The 19,007-nt window shown below is 27.0% G+C and overlaps 4 protein-coding genes across 11 annotated transcripts; 2 read left to right on the top strand and 2 right to left on the bottom strand.

Moving 5' to 3' along the window:
- Positions 1 to 596: 596 nt before the first annotated feature.
- On the bottom strand, positions 597 to 3,279 carry LOC124948322 (replication protein A 32 kDa subunit-like). Its single transcript, XM_047491780.1, has 2 exons — positions 1,793 to 3,279; positions 597 to 1,184 (listed from the first exon to the last, which is right to left on the bottom strand). The coding sequence occupies exons 1-2, from the start codon at positions 2,040 to 2,042 to the stop codon at positions 709 to 711; spliced, it is 726 nt and encodes a 241-aa protein (XP_047347736.1). The 5' UTR covers positions 2,043 to 3,279; the 3' UTR covers positions 597 to 708.
- LOC124948315 (nicalin) lies at positions 789 to 6,936 on the top strand. Of its 4 annotated transcripts, XM_047491763.1 has the most exons (11): positions 789 to 913; positions 1,041 to 1,199; positions 1,729 to 1,879; positions 3,149 to 3,190; positions 3,490 to 3,677; positions 3,773 to 4,102; positions 4,221 to 4,430; positions 4,511 to 4,915; positions 5,020 to 5,240; positions 5,315 to 5,439; positions 5,698 to 6,936. In XM_047491763.1, the coding sequence occupies exons 3-11, from the start codon at positions 1,867 to 1,869 to the stop codon at positions 5,772 to 5,774; spliced, it is 1,611 nt and encodes a 536-aa protein (XP_047347719.1). In that variant the 5' UTR covers positions 789 to 913; positions 1,041 to 1,199; positions 1,729 to 1,866; the 3' UTR covers positions 5,775 to 6,936. The 4 variants fall into 4 exon arrangements, with proteins under 4 accessions (XP_047347719.1, XP_047347720.1, XP_047347718.1 ...); XM_047491764.1 differs by lacking the exon at positions 1,729 to 1,879; XM_047491761.1 differs by lacking the exons at positions 789 to 913; positions 1,041 to 1,199; positions 1,729 to 1,879 and having other exon boundaries at positions 2,767 to 3,190.
- LOC124948321 (serine/arginine-rich splicing factor 1B) lies at positions 3,369 to 12,649 on the bottom strand. Of its 2 annotated transcripts, none has more exons than XM_047491779.1 (4): positions 12,211 to 12,649; positions 11,597 to 11,981; positions 11,298 to 11,492; positions 3,369 to 4,344 (listed from the first exon to the last, which is right to left on the bottom strand). In XM_047491779.1, the coding sequence occupies exons 1-3, from the start codon at positions 12,378 to 12,380 to the stop codon at positions 11,301 to 11,303; spliced, it is 747 nt and encodes a 248-aa protein (XP_047347735.1). In that variant the 5' UTR covers positions 12,381 to 12,649; the 3' UTR covers positions 3,369 to 4,344; positions 11,298 to 11,300. The 2 variants fall into 2 exon arrangements, with proteins under 2 accessions (XP_047347735.1, XP_047347734.1); XM_047491778.1 differs by having other exon boundaries at positions 3,369 to 4,347.
- On the top strand, positions 12,486 to 15,246 carry LOC124948323 (protein RER1). 4 transcript variants are annotated; one of them, XM_047491781.1, is made up of 6 exons: positions 12,486 to 12,542; positions 13,814 to 13,897; positions 14,052 to 14,156; positions 14,221 to 14,317; positions 14,405 to 14,622; positions 14,763 to 15,246. In XM_047491781.1, the coding sequence occupies exons 1-6, from the start codon at positions 12,501 to 12,503 to the stop codon at positions 14,853 to 14,855; spliced, it is 639 nt and encodes a 212-aa protein (XP_047347737.1). In that variant the 5' UTR covers positions 12,486 to 12,500; the 3' UTR covers positions 14,856 to 15,246. The 4 variants fall into 4 exon arrangements, with proteins under 4 accessions (XP_047347737.1, XP_047347739.1, XP_047347740.1 ...); XM_047491783.1 differs by lacking the exon at positions 12,486 to 12,542 and adding an exon at positions 13,079 to 13,319; XM_047491784.1 differs by lacking the exon at positions 12,486 to 12,542 and adding an exon at positions 13,079 to 13,314.
- The last annotated feature ends 3,761 nt before the right edge of the window (positions 15,247 to 19,007 follow it).

A 19,007-nucleotide genomic window follows, 5' to 3' on the forward strand; every position in this document is an offset into this window, starting at 1 on the left:
AAGAACAGTTAAATCAAACTTTTCCATTGGTTCGATATCGCGTATATAAATATTTTTGATTAATTTAATAAATAAAATATAAATATAAAAGCTAAAATAGCAAAATGTCTTTTGTATATATATTATTAAGTTTGCTTTTATTATTAACTATAAGAAAAAAATATTATAGCTTTTAGTAATACAAAATTAAATTGAAAAAGATTGGTATTATTGTTCAAAATGGCGTATATTCAGTTTAAATTATAGTGTCATATATTTAGAGAGAGAGATAGAGATAGAGGTAGAGATAGAGAGACAGAGAGAGAGAGAGAGAGAAAGAGAGAAAGAGAGAGAGAGAAAGAAAGAGAGAAAATGAGAAATTGATTTTATTAACAAATAGTATGTTTATATATAAATTTATTTTTAAAAAATTAATAATTATTAATTAATACATACTCTTATCATATTATTGATATTAATAATTTGCAGAAAGAAAATTAAATATATAGAACTTTTTATATATATGTGTATATTTAAATATATATATTTAAATATATATATATATATATATATATATATATATATATATATATATATATTAGAGAAAATATTAACGTTGAAAAATATGAAAATGGTAACACTTTATATAAAAATTATGTAAATTGCATAAACAAGAAATTATGTAATATAATAGAATTATAAATAATACAATATAAATACATGTAAAACTTATGTAGTTTTAAAGTGATCATTTGTAAGTGTAGTATAGATATGTCCTTCATTAATAAGAAATTCTAATATTGTATCTACTTGTGATTTTAAGTGATGTGGTGCACATTCTTTAATCATTGCTCTTCCAATGCCACAGTCGGTATCACATCTAGTCAGAATAATGTTAAAAATTGCAGACTGGTTTGGATCCATATTATTGCATGTATTACTTTCAACATTTCTTTCAGCTTTTGATATTTTTGTATCTATTCCTGCCATTTCTTGAGCTTTTAATGTAATATATGTGACTTCAAGTAAGTGATTAGTTAATTCATTTAAACCTTCTATAGGTACAATACTGATAACCAAAATATGTTGTTTACCATTATAATAACGAATTGTGCCATATACACGAACATAAACATTGACTTCTAATAAAAATGGATTGACTAATTGTCTATTAGAATCTATCCAGCTTAATGCTGTCACGGTGCCTATATTATAAAAAGGTATATATATATATACATTATATATAAACATATATAAACATATATTATATATGTTTATATATATAATATATTATATAAAAGGTGTCAAACAATAAATAAGAAATATTTTTGGTATGTCTTCAGTAAATCAAAACAATAAAAAAAGTTCGTATAAACATATATTTTATTTGCCTTTGTTTTCGAATTAAATGTTTCAAATGTTATATTTATGTTATAGCAATAATTCTTTCATTACATAGATATAGTGTCAATCAATTCCTTCTAACTAACATTGTTGAAATTTTATGTGAAAGAATTAAACAATATCCTCTAAATCCAAACAAGAGGATATACAAAGGGAATAAAATGTCTGCAAGCTTATATTCAGATTATTTTGAACATCTCTTAAGAAAATAAGCAAATAAAATTTGTTAAAAATCATATCTGCTATAATTCAAAAAGAAAATTAAATAGAATATATGTTTATATGAATTTTTTTTTATTGTTTAAATATGTTGGTCACTGCTAAACTAATTTCCTCTTATTCTAGGACACCCTGTATATAAACATATATTCAAATTATTAATTCATGTACCTAAATATGATTTACTTACCTGTTTCATCTTCAATATCATAAGTAACTTTTGTCGAATCTCGTTCAGCATGACGTACTATACCCACAATTGTGATGATAGATACAGGTAAACCCCACAATGATAATTCATCTGACTGATCTTTCAAATTAATTATATGATATGTCATCAGTGGCACGATATTATTTATTCTTTTTGAACGATTTGTTTTTTTTTTAGTTTCATCGATATGAGATATACTTTCATTTAAAAAACTATGAAATTGTGACATTTTTATAAATTATAATCAATTATAATTAATTCGCAAAAAAACATACAAACAAATGAAAAGAAATTGATAACGCTTTCGTTCATCGGCCCGCGTTTTTAATAGTGAATTACTGTTTTGAAATTGAAGCACATAGTAACTTATGAAAAATAAATAACGTAAAAAATTAAAGAACTAGAAATTCTTCAATATGACATCACGAAATTGTTTCGAAACATTAAATGATTTTAATAATACATCTCAAATAAATAACTTTATATATAATTAACTTTAATAATAAACTTTAGAGTATTTAACTTCTAAACAAAATTAAAATTTCAATAAAAGGTCATTTCATCAAAAGGTTACTACGATGTGGTAACATTTTAATGCCAAAAAAATAATTAATACTTTTAAATTTGTTTTATTTTTGAATATTTAATATTTTGTTATAAATAAGAGGATCTCTGCATGCAGTACCCTTCACGTGGTGAGACCTGGACAATCGATATTACTTTCGATGTAATATATATAATTTTTTACATTGTATATATCCCATTACAATTATTAATTGGCTGCATTTAATTTTTATTTTATTTAGTAATTATCGATCGACAATCATCGATCTGCATCGACTACCACCGTCATATAAAAGCATATAATAAATTCTTTTCAGATAATAATTTTAAGAAATGTATTATTCGAATAAAATTTATATATCACAAAAATCATTATTAATGGATATATTTTCATGTATCCATAGTCAACGACACTAGCGACAATTCTTGGATTTATCTAGTATATGTACGATAATCTGTTGGCTACTCTGGATTTTACTTTGAAATTTAATTAAATAAAAGAAGATTGTTTCTAGAAGTGTGCGATCATATCTTTGCTGATTTTATATGGAGTTCATCTATCAAAGATAGATAAATGAAATTAAGTGAAAAAAATAAGATATATAGTAAAGTTTCAAAAGGAAAAAATCTGTGTCGCCATGTGGTTAGAAGAATGTGATAGTTTTGCTGAATTATGTCGGGGCTATTTACCATATTATTTATTAATAGTCTTGCCAATTTTTATTATTATCTCTCCGGTTAATCCTGTAACAGCATCACATGAATTTCCAGTCTATCGTATGCATCAACATGATTTACACGGAATACCACATGGTAATCATTTTTGGTAACATATTTAAATGTCATATTATTACATCTTTAACCTTCACATGAAATATCTTTTTCTATTATGTATTATAATTATAAAAATAGATATCTGTATTTTACATTATTACTGTTATATTCTTTTTGTCTTAGGTTCTTATGTTATTTTTTGTAAGAAACATTGATATTGTTATTTATCATTGATAGTTTTTATTTATCAGTAAAAAATTAGCTAATTTAGCTTAAACATCACCCTAAAAGAAATTCATATTTATATAATGAAAATAATTTTAATAATTTCTATATAGGCTGCAGGAGTGCTTCCATTTCATTGGAAGCAAGATCGCTTACTGGATGGAGTACTTCTAGACATTGTGTTATTACTAAAGCGTTAGATCTTACACCCAGTATGTTTCAATCCATTAAGATCAAAGCTGGAGCTTTAGTGATCATTTTACCTGAGAAATTAAATGAGTTAACATTGGATGAGAAAGAAGTTATTATCTATTTCTTATCACATTATTTTTAATTAAATATGTAACAATTCCTTTTTATATGAATATCTTTAACAAAGCAGCTTTTTGTTTGTAGCATATTATGAATTTAGAAAAAGCTATGCTGTCTGACACAGAAACCCCAATTGCTGTTTATTTTGCAACTTGGCATCCAGATCTTCAAAGAATTTTAGATGATATTACAGATGGATCTATGACAGATGAAAAATCTCATTCTGCAGCAGAAGCTATATTTAATTCAATTTCTGCTAGTGGTTATCAAGTAGTTGTTGCATCTGGTCAACCTATGGTTAGAAATGATGCAAAAGTGGCTATATTACATGGAAAATTAACAGGAACTGGAGCAGAAGAAAAGTTACCTACTATAGCTATAGTTACACATTATGATAGTGCGAGCGTAGCACCTGTGAGTGAAATTGGTTTTATACAATTTTATTTATGCTATTCTAAAATCATCTAAAATCATTTTTTTTTTATTATTATAAAATAGCTATATAAGATTTACATTTTGTACTCATATATAGGAATTATCTTTTGGAGCAGACAGTAATGCATCTGGAGTGGCGATGTTATTAGAATTGGCTAGATTGTTCTCTGCGTTGTTCTCCGCTGGACGGTCGAGACCTCACTACAATCTTGTTTTCATTGCTACTGGAGCAGGAAAATTAAATTATCAAGGTAGTAAAAAGTGGTTGGAAGATCAATTGGATGGACTTGAAGGATCTGTTATTCAAGTAATATTTTTTTACGTCGACATATAGACGGTTTATATTATTTTTTACAATATACACAACTAGAATGCAATTCATTTCAGGATGCAGCCTATGTTATATGTCTTGACACAGTTTCTGCAACAAATAATCTCTATGTGCATGTCTCGAAACCACCAAAAGAAAATTCCTCTGGAGGAATGTTTTATAAAGAATTGAAATCAGTAGCAGATTCTTTGAATACAGTACGTGTTGAAGGCGTACATAAAAAAATAAATCTTGCAGAAGAAACATTAGCTTGGGAACACGAAAGATTTAGCATTAGAAGATTGCCAGCAGCAACATTATCCACATTGAAAAGCCATGAAGATCCTGCCAGAAATACAATTTTGGATATAATGAAAGAAGGACAAGTCGATAGATTATATAAACACACTCAGGTGATTGCAGAGGCATTAGCAAGGCACATTTACAATCTAAGCTCTAACCATATATTTGCGGAATCTTTGGTATGCTCTTCTTCTATTTAACTAAATAAAATATATTTATTCATTGATAAAAGTAAATATTTATAAATTATGTATATATAAGAATTAGTATTCTTTCTATACAGGAGGTATCTAAAGAATCATTGTCTTTATGGTTTACGTACTTGGCATCTCAACCAAGAGCTGCTCCATTATTAGTTGATAAAAATAATATATTGATTGCTACGTTGAAAGAATCTATGTCACGATATCTTGGAGATGTTAAAATCACACTTCATGGTCCTGATAAACAAGACCCAGAGTTTATATTTTATGATGTTACTAAAGCAGTGCTAAATGTATACAGGTAAAAATTCATATTGTATATATACATATAAAAAGTGATCATTAGTTTTATTTAAATTATTCACTTCATTTCAGTGTAAAACCAGCTGTTTTTGATCTTTTCCTTACTGTTGCCATTGTCATGTATCTAGGATTGTTATATGTGATTGTACACAACTTTCCACGTGCTTATTTCCTAGCAATTAGACTTTCTACAAAAGGCAAGTCATCTTAAGCTTGATCATAATTCTAGAATGCCAAAGCAATAGTCACGAACATTTATTTATAGAAAAAGTTCATCGTTAGCAATGTTCTCCAAAAATGAGATACATGTACTTTTGATAAAATAGCTTGAAAAATTATTGAATAAAATTAAGATGGAACGCATAGAAGAGATATACAATTTTATCATCTGTATGATACTGTGCATTTATAAGATTCATAATTTTGGTTTACTTAATTTTCTTTTGGCAATTCAGATACTTACATAAACTTGGAGAAAAAAGGAAAAAGGGCAGAGATTTTGTGTTGTATATACGTGTGTGTTACTTATTAAAATTAAATGAAATAAATTATGAAGTCTACTACAATGAGAGCATATAAAAAGAATATAATTAACTCAATTATATATCCTAGAATACTATTCCTCAAAATTAGAGGAATATTATAATGGAATAAAAAGAAAGGAGATTATCGTGATCGTCGTGTTCCTTGTTAATAATTTTTGTTTAAATATCTATCTCCACAATTTATATGCAGTATGATACCAAACAGTTCCCTCAGCAGTCCCAATTGAATTTGGGAAGTCAACGTTCACGATGCTGTTTTAATATTGTTTTGCATATACATAAAAAGGAATATGGATCATTAAAGTTTATAGAATGTTCATTAGACTTTATTAATAGATGGAAAATCATTAAAACAAATAGTGCAATATGTAATTGATAGCTACTTTATATTATATGAAAGTATATAAATAAGAAGAGTAAATTTATTATTGATCTATTGTTTCAATTAAAGGCACAAGAGGAAACATTCAGAATATTAGCTTTAAGAAAAGACCTGCTATCAGATTACCTTACTATCTGAAACTTTTACTAAGAGTTTATTTGTATAATTATTGCAATTTAAAACTTGTAGAACTTGTAAAACTTGCAAATTACTAAAGATACATGCATATTAATTCTGCTTCAAATATATGATAGCTGTATGTTTGCATCAAATTTATGGATATCTATCAATGATTGGATTATTTTTAAACCTTTGACTATAATAGAAGATTGCTACATAATGATAAAATTAATTTAACTGAAATATCACTGCGATACTATTTGTATATTCATGAGATGTACTCTTATACACAATAATTTTCAATCATCAGTTCCATGATTTTTGCAATGTAAAGTAAATGTTATGCATATATAAAGTAAATGTTAACAAGCACATTTTTTATTAAAGCATTAAAATAATGATTAAAATTAGTGCTTATGTAAAAACAGATAATAATATTGCATCATATGAACAGAAATAATTATTAAAATAATAAAATTACAAATGTACCGATTTAAAGCAAATAATCTATGATACTAAGTTAATTCTATTTCGAGCAATATGAACTTTCCAAATCAAAGAAAAAAATTATAATGAATATTGTAGAAGAGCATGCGCGCTAATGAATCCGAGTGATATCTCAAATAGAAATTACTTTAAATACCTTACAGAAATCACTTTTGTTATCCTCATATGTCAACGAAATCTGATAATCTTGCACAGATTCCACTAAATGCAGATCCAAATCCCATCATATGTGATCTAGGAGATTTCCATGAACCCTATGAGATGCGAAGACCACTATACTGAGACACTTTCAATTGATAACATTTGATATCCAAATCCATCCTTCATACTGACAGTGTTCATATAATAAATCCAAGTCATCCTCTCTCAATAAAATCCGTCCAATATTTTCACTTAAATTATCCAATTCCAAAAATCCTCCACGTATACTAATTTATCCTGCCAGTAATCCTAATGCCAAGTCCTGTCCTTGAGCCATGTTTGTTGTAAAATATAATTTCAGGTTATTGAGTTTCTCTAAATCTATGGATGCAGTCCATGTCAAGAAGAAAAATTGTCTTTTCAAATCCTCTTCATACACTAAGTTTCGAAGATGCTTATTATGTTGGAATTAAATATGTTGCACAGATAAAAAAAGTTTCACTTAGTTTCAATTAATAAGAGATGCTGATATAAATCATGAGAATAGAAAAAATTGCTGATAGAAATAAGTAAAACGAAATTAACATCATACGCAGTAATTTATCAGAGCAACTATTTCTCGTAAATGTTTCTTGTGTAAACACGGAAAGACTGTCCCAATCAAATATACCTATACTGTTATATATGTACAAAACATCCTACATACACCTATACTTAAAGTTTTTCGATCCAAGTAATATGTTTCATTTCTTTGAATACTTAAGAATATCTGGCAAAATACGTGATTTATTATCACGAAGAAAAAAGAAAACTATTTCATTATTCCGGCAGCTAACATCTCGATCGAAAAATACTTTGATATGACGTTATGATTATATCCTGTTAATAAATTTGTTTAAAGCAAAAAAGATAAGTTGACATTCCATTACCAGTTTGACCGTTCACAAAATAATGAATAAATTTAAAAAAGCAGTATTGCCAGCAAGAACTTGATGAATAACATAACACTCAATCTAAGAAAACTTGTAAGCACATGAATGTTGAAACTGCTGAAAGTTCACATTATTTTTTCCTTTTCATTCACCGACATAACAGCACTTTTAGGCACAAGCAAACAATTTAAATATAATTCGAAACAAAAAAATATGGACGATCGATTTGACTCCTTGTAATGGATTTGCCAACGTTTCCTGATGAAAATCCAGCTAAATGTGAATCCTCGAATGAAATGCACTGCACCCTTAATTCTTTCCTTTCCTGATCCTCAAATTCCTCTTGAAAGTATCCTTAATGTCTCATTACTTTGATTCTCATTTAATCCTTTTATAACTTATGCTCCACACAAAATCCATCCAAAACGCATTCCATTTTATCCCACCGTCAAGCACGAACGTGTATTATATCCATCCAAGAAGTAAGATCGTGTCGATTTGAGTTTTTCATTCATTGTGTTACAATCCAATCCAATATACAAAAGAAGAAAAAATACATTAGTCTCTTAGACAAGAATAGTTAAAGATAAACATAAATATTATAAATGCAAACATAATCCTTGTGATCTAAAGTAGTTCATTTAATGAAAACATCTATATAATACCTATGTAACAAAGTTAAATTTCAACTGATGATAAGAAATGTACATAAAACAGAAATTTAAATGTATTTTACAAGTCTAAAAAAAAAGTAAGATCACAGGATTAATTTGCAATATATTTTGATATTAAAGAAAAGAATCAATTATTTTCCACTTGTATGTTAAACATATTGGACAAAAGGCAATTTTAAAAAATGTGTAATTCTAAGCATTACGCGCGTCATTGAAAGAACATTTTAAACAGTGTTAAAAAAGTATATAAGCACAGAGATTCATAAAAAAATTGAGCAATTAGATAATTTATCCAATATGAATGTATTTCTTAGGATAATGTGGATTTGATTTAGATTTATGTTAATTTTGAAAATTAAATACGCTACTGCATACATATATGCACATCTACAATAGCATATATGAAAAAAAATCAACAATAAAAAAATGAGAGAAAGTAAAGATGGCTAAACAGAACATTAAGGATGTTGCTACGAATTACAGATATTACAATATCATATTCTTAGCCAAAGATCACTTTCTCTCTCACCAGTAAGAACATAGAAATGCAGGTGGATAAAATGCTTTAGCTGGATATTATATGTGCGTATGTCAGGACAATTGAAATCTTTGTAACAAAACTTAAGAAAATTTTTACTTTAAGTTTTACAAGTCGCAATCCTAATATGGTAAAATAAATTTACCATTATCTACCATCAACAATCACTTAATTTATCATATTCATAGACATTTATAAGATACTTTTTTATGCCAGATCTTAACAGAAATTTTGTATTTTTAAAATTAGATATCCGTAGGCATACATGCACCACTGTCCAGTTTGTACATTTCATTTACTCATTAGAATATTTATATACAATTAAGAATTGTAATTATACTACATCAAATATAAAAGTATCTAGATTTTATGATAATTTAAATAGGAATAAACAGTGAAAATATAATCTCTACAGTTTTAACATATTTGCCTACCCATAATTATATTAGTGTTATATATCAAATTTAGGTGGATTATAATAATAAACAAGGAGAGTTGAAATATTTGAAAAAGCAATGTGTAAAACTACTTCAATATTTCCATATTGAGTATAATACAAATAATATCAATTAATTGCAATTTTTTAATTATTTCTATATATCGTGAATATTTTTTTTTTTTAACGAACTAGAAATAAGTTGAAGAATATTATAATCATCACAAATGTATTTTATATTTAAAAAATCCATATCATGCAAAATTTATCAGTATCTTTCTTAAAAAAAAAAAAAAGATACATGGTTGTAAAGCAAATATAGATTTATATATGTGGCAATTAGGCAGTTAGAAAAAAATGTCTAATGTGTATATAGATTATGTATATGTATGCATATATCAAATTTGCTGAAAGAAAACACTCTCACAAACTTTTATGGTAACATTATTTGGTTCTATAGTGGATGAAAACAGATTATGGGATACATTAAATAAACAGTAATTATGGCATGCAACAGTTTTGTATGCAATAATTTACAACCGAGATATCTCAGTACCTTCAGTGAAATTTAATATAAAATATTAGTACTGAAAAGTTGAAACAAAATTTAAACTAATGGCATAATTATAGAAAAGCCATAAAATCTATGAAACTAATACATAAGCTAATCAAAAGACATACAATTTATATAATTTATTAAGATCCACATTATGGCAAACACATAATTGAATAAATGATACATATTTTAATCGAAGTACAGAATGTTTTTACCAAAATTATGCTTCTAATACTGCAGTTATTTATCTCAACTGAATTACTTTTTATTCATTGTTATTATTTAACAGACATAGAAATGAAAAAATATTTCAATTTATCTACTTCAATCTACAGAAATGATTTCATTTAAGTGATTTAATTTTAGAAATTATTTTTCTTATCTCATATATAGAACTATAATTTTGCCATAAGTTCAAGTATAAAGCATACTAAGATTAAAAGTAAAAAAAAAATATTAAATCTTAATAGGTTAGACAAATTTCTGTGTAATAAGTTTATTTTTAAGAATGTCGATAAATAAATATGAATGATAAAAAAATCACACACTGGATTTGGTACTGTAATATGCCTACCGGATTCCACAGTAACTAGTGTGTCATTAAGAAATATACTGCAGATCATTGAGTATGAATAATTACACTGGTTGTTTGGAAGCATCAAACATTCTGTTGCAGATATCATTAATCAATGCATGATCATTGAAGGTGGATCGCCAATTTCTTTACTAATGGTACTTTAAAATTGTTACATGCTTTATATGTAATTATGAAGAGAACCAGTTTGAAAATATAAAGGAATGTATTTTATAATGTACAAGTGACCTAACTGGTATAGCTTTGCATAATTCTTGATTAATAGTCGATTGTGAGCACAATTCCTTTTCACTGTTATTATGAAACTTGCTATTGAAACTTATATTTTATGATTATTTGAGATATCATATTATTGCTGATTCAACTATCAACAGTTGCCAAATTAAAAAAAGAAAAGTTGACAATTTGTTTATGCTTACGTTTTCCATACAATAGGAATGTGCCCAATCCATATTTCAAATAGAATATTAAATATTCTAGCAATGTCAGAAAAGCTATCTTCATTATTCTTAAGATGTCTAATCATATTGAAGTTTCCATAATCAAATTTTAAATCAGCAATAATAAAACATGGTAAAGCAAATATCAATGAACATTTACTTATATTACCATGTGAAACGTATACGTACACACTAGTCGTACGATCGAGATTTGGAGTGGGATCTTGAGCGCGAGTAATTACGCCGTAACGGTGAATACGTTGGAGAACCACGACGTCGTGGACTGTAGCTACGCGAACGGCTTCTACCCCTTTCTCTATCCTCACTACGTCCTCTGTCACCACTGTTGTGATCTTCCTTTACACGTATGTATGCTACTTCTCCCTATAGAATTAAAATATAAAAAGAAACAATATAAATAAGGATCTATAAATCAATTTTGTATTAAAGAAATTGATTTATGTTATGAATATATAAGATTTATATACCTCATGAGACCTAAATCTTGAATCGTCCAGTTTCTTTACAGCATACTTCATATCCTCATAACGTAAAAATTCAACAACTCCAGTACCGTCCTTATAAACATCTGCAAAGCACACATCACCGGCTTCTCGCATATGATCCTTGAGATCTTGCCAACTTCCAGATGGTGGTAAACCAGTAACAAGAACTCTATATTGAGATCTTCTAGCTGGAGGACCACGTCCACGAGAATTACTCATTTCACCACGACCACCTCTACCAGTATCCCCTGCTCCACGACCTCCACGAAAATTATTACTAGGTCCACCACCTCTTGGAAATTCAACTCTCAATCTGTAACCATCATAATCGTAGCCATCTCTGGCATGTACGGCATCTTCTGCATCTCTACAAAAAGAATATAAGTTTTATAATGAAAAATATGTTCAAGATTTTATAAATTTAATGTAGTAAGATATGAGAAAAAATTTCGATAATTATACATTAAAAAATAATGTTTAATATAATTATAGAAAATAATAACTATTTAATATATCAACGTATCAAAAAAATTGGATATGTAAATAATAGAGAATAGAAATTAATCAATCAACTCGAATAAATTTGTAGATCTTACCTTGGATCATCAAATTCAACAAAAGCAAATGGTGGACCTCTGCGATTTTTCAAGTCAACAAATGTAACTTTACCAAACTTGTAAAAGAGATCTTGAATATCTTTTGTTCTTATATCCGGTGGCAAATTGCCCACATAAATTCTACACTCATTTCTACCTCCGTGAGACATGTTTTTTTAATGGTCACTATCTTATTAAAAAGCTAAACGTTGCTGAATAATATAATCTTCGCGATATCTCGATACTCTTCGCTGTTGAAATAAACAAAATGGAGGTACCGGCTGAAGAAGATGATGGAAAATTCTTCGAGAAAAGCACAGAATAAGATATTGGTTAGTAAAAAGTTGCTTTTATCATTGGTTATAGATCAAGTAAAGAGAAACAGGATTTCGAGCTGAAAGTCATGATAATCAAAGCACTATCTAGTAGTAAATTTCGGAAGTTTTTCAAATTTAAGTGGCACCAAATTGGAGTTGATTAACTGACTGTAAAATTATCAACATATTTTATTAAAATCTGATTGGTTACGATACTTCAGTTCACAAATATATTCTTTCATTGGTGATGGATTTTAAGTCGATGTGGTAAAAATCACTAGCGCAAAGTGAGAACGACATCTAGCTCAAAGACTTTATTTTTGGTTTTTTTTTTCCCGTTACTCATCTTTTGTTTCGTTCTTCTTCTATTTATATCTTTTTCAGACTAGCTCATCTAAGATTTGTATAATATTCCTTATTATATTATACTTATATATTTAATAAATTATATTTTCATTAAAGCATCTTATGTAACAACTGTATCGATTTGCTTACCAATCAGTTTCGATCATGGAAAACCTAAAATATGTAGTTACATTCGAACGAGGCTTTTAACTGTTTGTCCATGCGAGATGGTGGTGACGAAGATAAAGCATTTTGTAAATTCTATAGAACATCTAATCATAGTATCCCATTAATGTTGTGACGTGTTATATTTTTTTAACTAAATCTTAAAGAATTGATTGTACAGATTAATAGAGAACAGCGGACACCTTAGGTAATTCGATGCTGAATATATTATATGTTGAAGTCGTGCGACTATTGCTGAATCTTATAAGATGACGAGGTTAGGTACATACCTCTTCGTTTATTTTCCCTTTGGTTAATAGGACATAAGAGTCGTAAAGTTTAAAACATGCTTCTCATGACAAATTGGAAGCTTTCTTATAATATTTACAATTAATCATGGAGTTTTTCATTTTATCATATAATTGAATAAATATAGGGGTATTCTAGAGATAATTTTTCAATACTCACCACGGCATATCTACAACCTTGAGTTTCTATTGACATTTTAATTACACGTCGATTTATAATCTTGCTTAAGTCATCGACGTATTTTTTTGCTGATGAGAAATCAAGATAATCGGTTTATATTTGTATTTAAATAATTTTGATGTGTTTAAGATTGTATAATGGTATTTTATATAGTTATTTTAGCATAAATGACTAATAGATATCAGCATTAATCGTTTTTGAATATATGCAGCAACTGTTGTGTAGTATTCAACAATTTTTTCATAAATTGAAGCTAGAGTATAATAGAAGTTAAATTTATACTTTAGAAAAGTAAAATGATGCAAGATGAGGATCTCGGTGGTCCAGCCAGACGGAATGTTTTTGTCCAAACAATATCAAGAATATCACAGGTTAGTAATATTTTTTTTATTAGTAATTATTTTGTATAAGATATATAGTTTCATATGAAGATAAGGCATTACATAATTATCAAAATTTTTTGTGTAATATTTTATATATTAATATCTTATAAAATAAATCAAAATAAAACGTGTTACTTTATAGGTTCATCAACGATGTTTAGATTTGTGGACTCCACATGTTACATCAAGATGGATATTTGCTTTTTTGCTATTAACTGTTTTTGTTCTACGCATATTCCTTTCTCAGGTAAATACATATTTTATAACATATAATAATGAGATCAGTTTATAATATTTATGTGTTCTTTTAGGGATGGTATATTGTAACATATGCATTAGGAATTTATCATTTGAATTTATTCATAGCATTCCTTACACCGAAGATCGATCCTGCAATGGATTTGGATGGTATATTCTTTAATCGATTTATTGTAATAATATTATGTTTAATGTTATCCTAGATATAACTTTTTTTTTTTTATAACATTTCTACAGATATTGATGGACCAGAGTTACCTACAAGAGCCAATGAAGAATTTAGGCCATTTATAAGAAGATTGCCTGAATTTAAATTTTGGTACTCTGTGACAAAATCTACAGTTATTGCTATGATATGTACTTTCTTTGATTTCTTTAATATACCAGTATTTTGGCCGATATTAGTTATGTATTTCATAACATTGCTCTGTATTACAATGAAGCGTCAAATTAAGGTAAGATTTTATGATTTTTATTTTTATAAATCTATAGAAAAATAAGATAAGAAAAAAATTGAAATAGTTTCCTATTTAGTTGTAATTAATGGAAACTAGTATAAAAATAAACTTAGTCCATGAATATAAATTATTTTCAGCATATGATCAAGTACAGATATTTGCCTTTTACTCATGGAAAACCAAAATATCAAAATCATGAGAATACTTCAAGGTTAATACCACCAAACTGAATAGATAAAAAAGTGCTTGTTCAAGCAAGCATATAAGTGTAGATTTCAACTTTCCAAACATCGGATGGAAAAAGAAGTGAAATTCGACTATGGAACATTTTTTTTCTATGACGCTACGTATGAATAAGTTCGTTTCTTTCTACAAGGAAAGAATTATTCTGCACAAGCGTTATTCCAAAATATCATGTTATACGATATATAAATTGAATCACATCATAATATATGTGTATCATAAAACTTGTACAAAGTATTGTTAGGTCTTACATAAATGTGGACACAGTAACAATATGAACAATATACAACTATTAATGTAATATTAAATTATCACTGAATGTAAAAATTAATTCATATTCATAGAATTCGCAATATAGTCTCAGATCCGTTTCTTAATTTTATAATATTTTTTTTATCCTTTTTTGTACATATATGAATACATTGCGCATCAAATGTATCTTTCCTTATTCGAATCCAGGTAAATCATTTTTATTTTATATATATATACATATATATATATATATATATATATTTTTTTTTTTACACAGTAACTTTTATTTTTTATTAGACTTCTACATGCGGGGATCAGCAATGTTGTCGAATAAAATAATGGATCGTATATGCAATCGCTTCATATATTGCGCTGACGTAAGGATTATTTTTACATATAAGATTGAAAAGTTCTTTTATTAATGGTCACATTAATAGAACAATGAATGAGAAATTAAAAATTCAATTTTATATCCGGTAAAATTTCAATTTTATCATAATTTTTAAACGTAATCACGAAAATATATATAGTACTATTGATATTAAGCTATCTGAAGTTGACAAAAATAATGAAGAGAAGAAATATCGTTAAGATTAAGCTCACATATGACTTTTAATAAGCTTGCAAGAAATTATTAAATTAAATTATTTCATTAAAGATTGTCATACAAAAAGTGAAATTTTCGTTGTTATAAAAACATTTTGTTATTTATTTTTTTTTCTAAATTACGATCTTTGATCCTTATTTATGATCTTATAAATATTTTAATTTGAGTTTGTTAAAAAAAAATATCTCGTGTTTTCATCGGCGTCTTAAAACAAATCTACAAGGACAAGTCTATAGATAAAAGTTTCCACAAGTTTTTTAATTGCTATATAGACTACAGGATTTTTAGGGAATACGTAAACATCGAGTGGAGAAAGGGTGATTAAAGCAACGCAATAAAGGAGCCCTCTAAGCGAAAACTACAAATATAGGTCATGCATGATTTCTTCTTTTTTTGTTTTAGTTTATAATATTTGATACCATGATGCATAAGGGAGGGAGGTATAAAGTTCCATCAAGTTCGATGATTAGATGATTTAAAATGCGTTTTAGATCAGTAAGGCTAACCATGATTCATATTTTCAGAATTTGTAATTATTGTTTTCATCTGATTTTTAAGGGATTTCAAAAAAACGTGACGTCCAATAACAATGTTATTAAGTAGGTTGGTTTTTTCGGTCAAAAACTTATATATAATAATTTAAAACAGTTTCAACACCTGTATTTATTACTCATTTTGATATTATGAATGTTTACGATTTAATAATTCTTTTTCAGATTTAATTTTTTGTGAAATCATTCACTACCAAACGATTAAAAATGAATTGCTCCTAAAATAAATGGAGACAATTTTATTATTAATCTATTACTGAAGTAGTTTTAATAAAAATGTGTTTGTGTATGTTGCCTTTAGTTTTCGTTTATAATAATAATAGTGATTAGTGATTTTATTTTTGTAGAAAATCTCAACTAATAAAAAAGTTAAATAAAGAAATAGAAGAGAAAAGTGATGATTTGATGATGATTATATTAGAAAATATAAATATAAGAACGAAATATAAATGTAAGCACGAAAGGCAACATTGGATCAGAAAAGTAGAGGATAGAAAGAATGGAATGAAATTGAAAAAATGAAGTATTTAATAAGAAAGCAAAAAGATTAATACAGTTATTCAAAGATGGAGGATGGCACAGATTTGAATGGAAACATGGACAGGGATAAAAGAGGAGAATATAAGTTCACAAGAAAGTAAGATGTCAAAATAATAGTCCAACACTCTTTTCAATTTACATTAATGAATTGCAAAAAATATTATCTAGAGGAAGAATGGAGGAAATAGAAATAGGAAAGGATACATTATAGATTTTAACATATCCTAATGATTTAGTGCTATTGGCAGACGATAGAGAAAATATGAAGGATCTCCCAGTAGTCTGCTACCTTGTTGTAGAGCTTATTGCATGCTTCAATGATGCATAAGGCTATGGTGAATAAGTACTATTGTATCGGACAGGCTTGAGGTGAGGAATCAAACTAAATGCAGACAGTTGCCTACTTAATAGAACTTGAGAACTATTTTTTAAAAGATAGTATAAATATTTACTAATTAATGTACAAAGACATTTTGGAAAATCTACAAACATGTATACTAATAAAATTTGTCAAAATAAAAATAGGCTATAATGGGCAGCGTGTTGCAATACAAAAGGATGAAACAGATTATTTAATGGAACAACAGTCAAAGTCAAGAAGTTTCAACTTAATGGAAAAAGATGAGACAAATATTCAATAAGACACTTTTCATTCATCATTTTGATAGATATTTTACTATTTATATTGATTTTAAGAGTGTAAGAGTAAATATATATTATGCAATTTTGTATTTACTTAGAATTGGATCGCAATTTAAAAGTTTAAATACATGACCAGATCGAAAAATTGTTTTGAATCATGTTTACCTAAATATATCTGTATTGTCTTTTGGGATTCCGAATTCAAACAAAATTTTCGACTCGACATAAGCCCGAAATTTCGGATATCTACACATCCTTAATAAACACTATTGAATATTAAGTGACAGAGTTATTTAAAAAAAAAAAAAGACAATTATGTGAAATACATGTGGATGAACATACAAAATTATCTTTTCAGATTTTTGAAAATGTTACTTTTCTTATAAAAATTATATTTAAAAACAAGTAATTTTCAAAAGTAATTATTATGTAAATAAACGTCCGTTTTGAAAATTTCAGGATAATCTTATGTAAAAAATCTTCATTTTTTGAATGAGCCTTTGGTTACCGAAATTGGACAAAAATTACAATTATTAGTCTTCATGGTATAAACTCTGCTTTTGATCATTTTTCTTCAATTTATAAAAATGCAGTGGCGTTATTTCATCTTCCTATCCAATAGTTGACATTCTTTTTCCCCATTACGCATCTACATAGTATAAAAATCAGTTGTTTTATAAGTATGCAAGTAATCGTTTCTTTGAAAGAAAGAAACATGAAAGAAAAAAGTCGGCATGATTATACATTGCCTGATGTCTCATTATTAGTTCATTTCTTTAATTTACGCGCGCCAACAGAATGAGAAGCACACATCTATCCAAGCATACATATTGATACGATGAATTATGAGAAGGGATAAGGTTATCCTAGCGCGGTTTTAGTTCATTTTGTTCCATAGCTGTCGCTGAAGTCACACACGTCTGAATATTGGGTAAACCCTTATTGCTATTTATTACTCCTGGTTTTATAATGATTTGCGCCAATAATGAATTTATGTGTAATTTTTGATCAATTGTTCTAAATAAGTTCTCATTTTAAAAATGAATGTTTAAACGAAGAGATGACTTTTTTTAATTCATGAAAAAAGTTTATTTTATTAAAAAAGGAAAGAAAAATACTATTTTTTTGAGAATGTTTATGCATCAAAATAAAAACTTTTCAGTAAACATTGAAGCTCTATTCTTTTATACGATTAAGCTTAAATAATTTATATTGTCAATTATTTTACATTTATTTACAGAATGTATAGTTAACTAAAGAATATTGCGTACAATATTAGTTTAAACATTACATAGCTCGGCATATATATTAAATATAAAACAATTCTAATTATCTTAAATAATTTACATTTTTGATTACTTTATATTTATTTATACAATATCTAATGTATATGAAATATAATAAACTAATATTTAAACAATAATCTATTTGTTTAAACACAATTTTTAATACACATTAAATATATATAAAATAATTTTAATTTAATATTTCAATACATTTAAATATCAAGCTTAAGATCATTGCCTATATATAATATCAATAAAAAT

Source organism: Vespa velutina, chromosome 4 (genome assembly GCF_912470025.1).
Source record: "Vespa velutina chromosome 4, iVesVel2.1, whole genome shotgun sequence".
Classification (NCBI taxonomy): domain Eukaryota; kingdom Metazoa; phylum Arthropoda; class Insecta; order Hymenoptera; family Vespidae; genus Vespa; species Vespa velutina.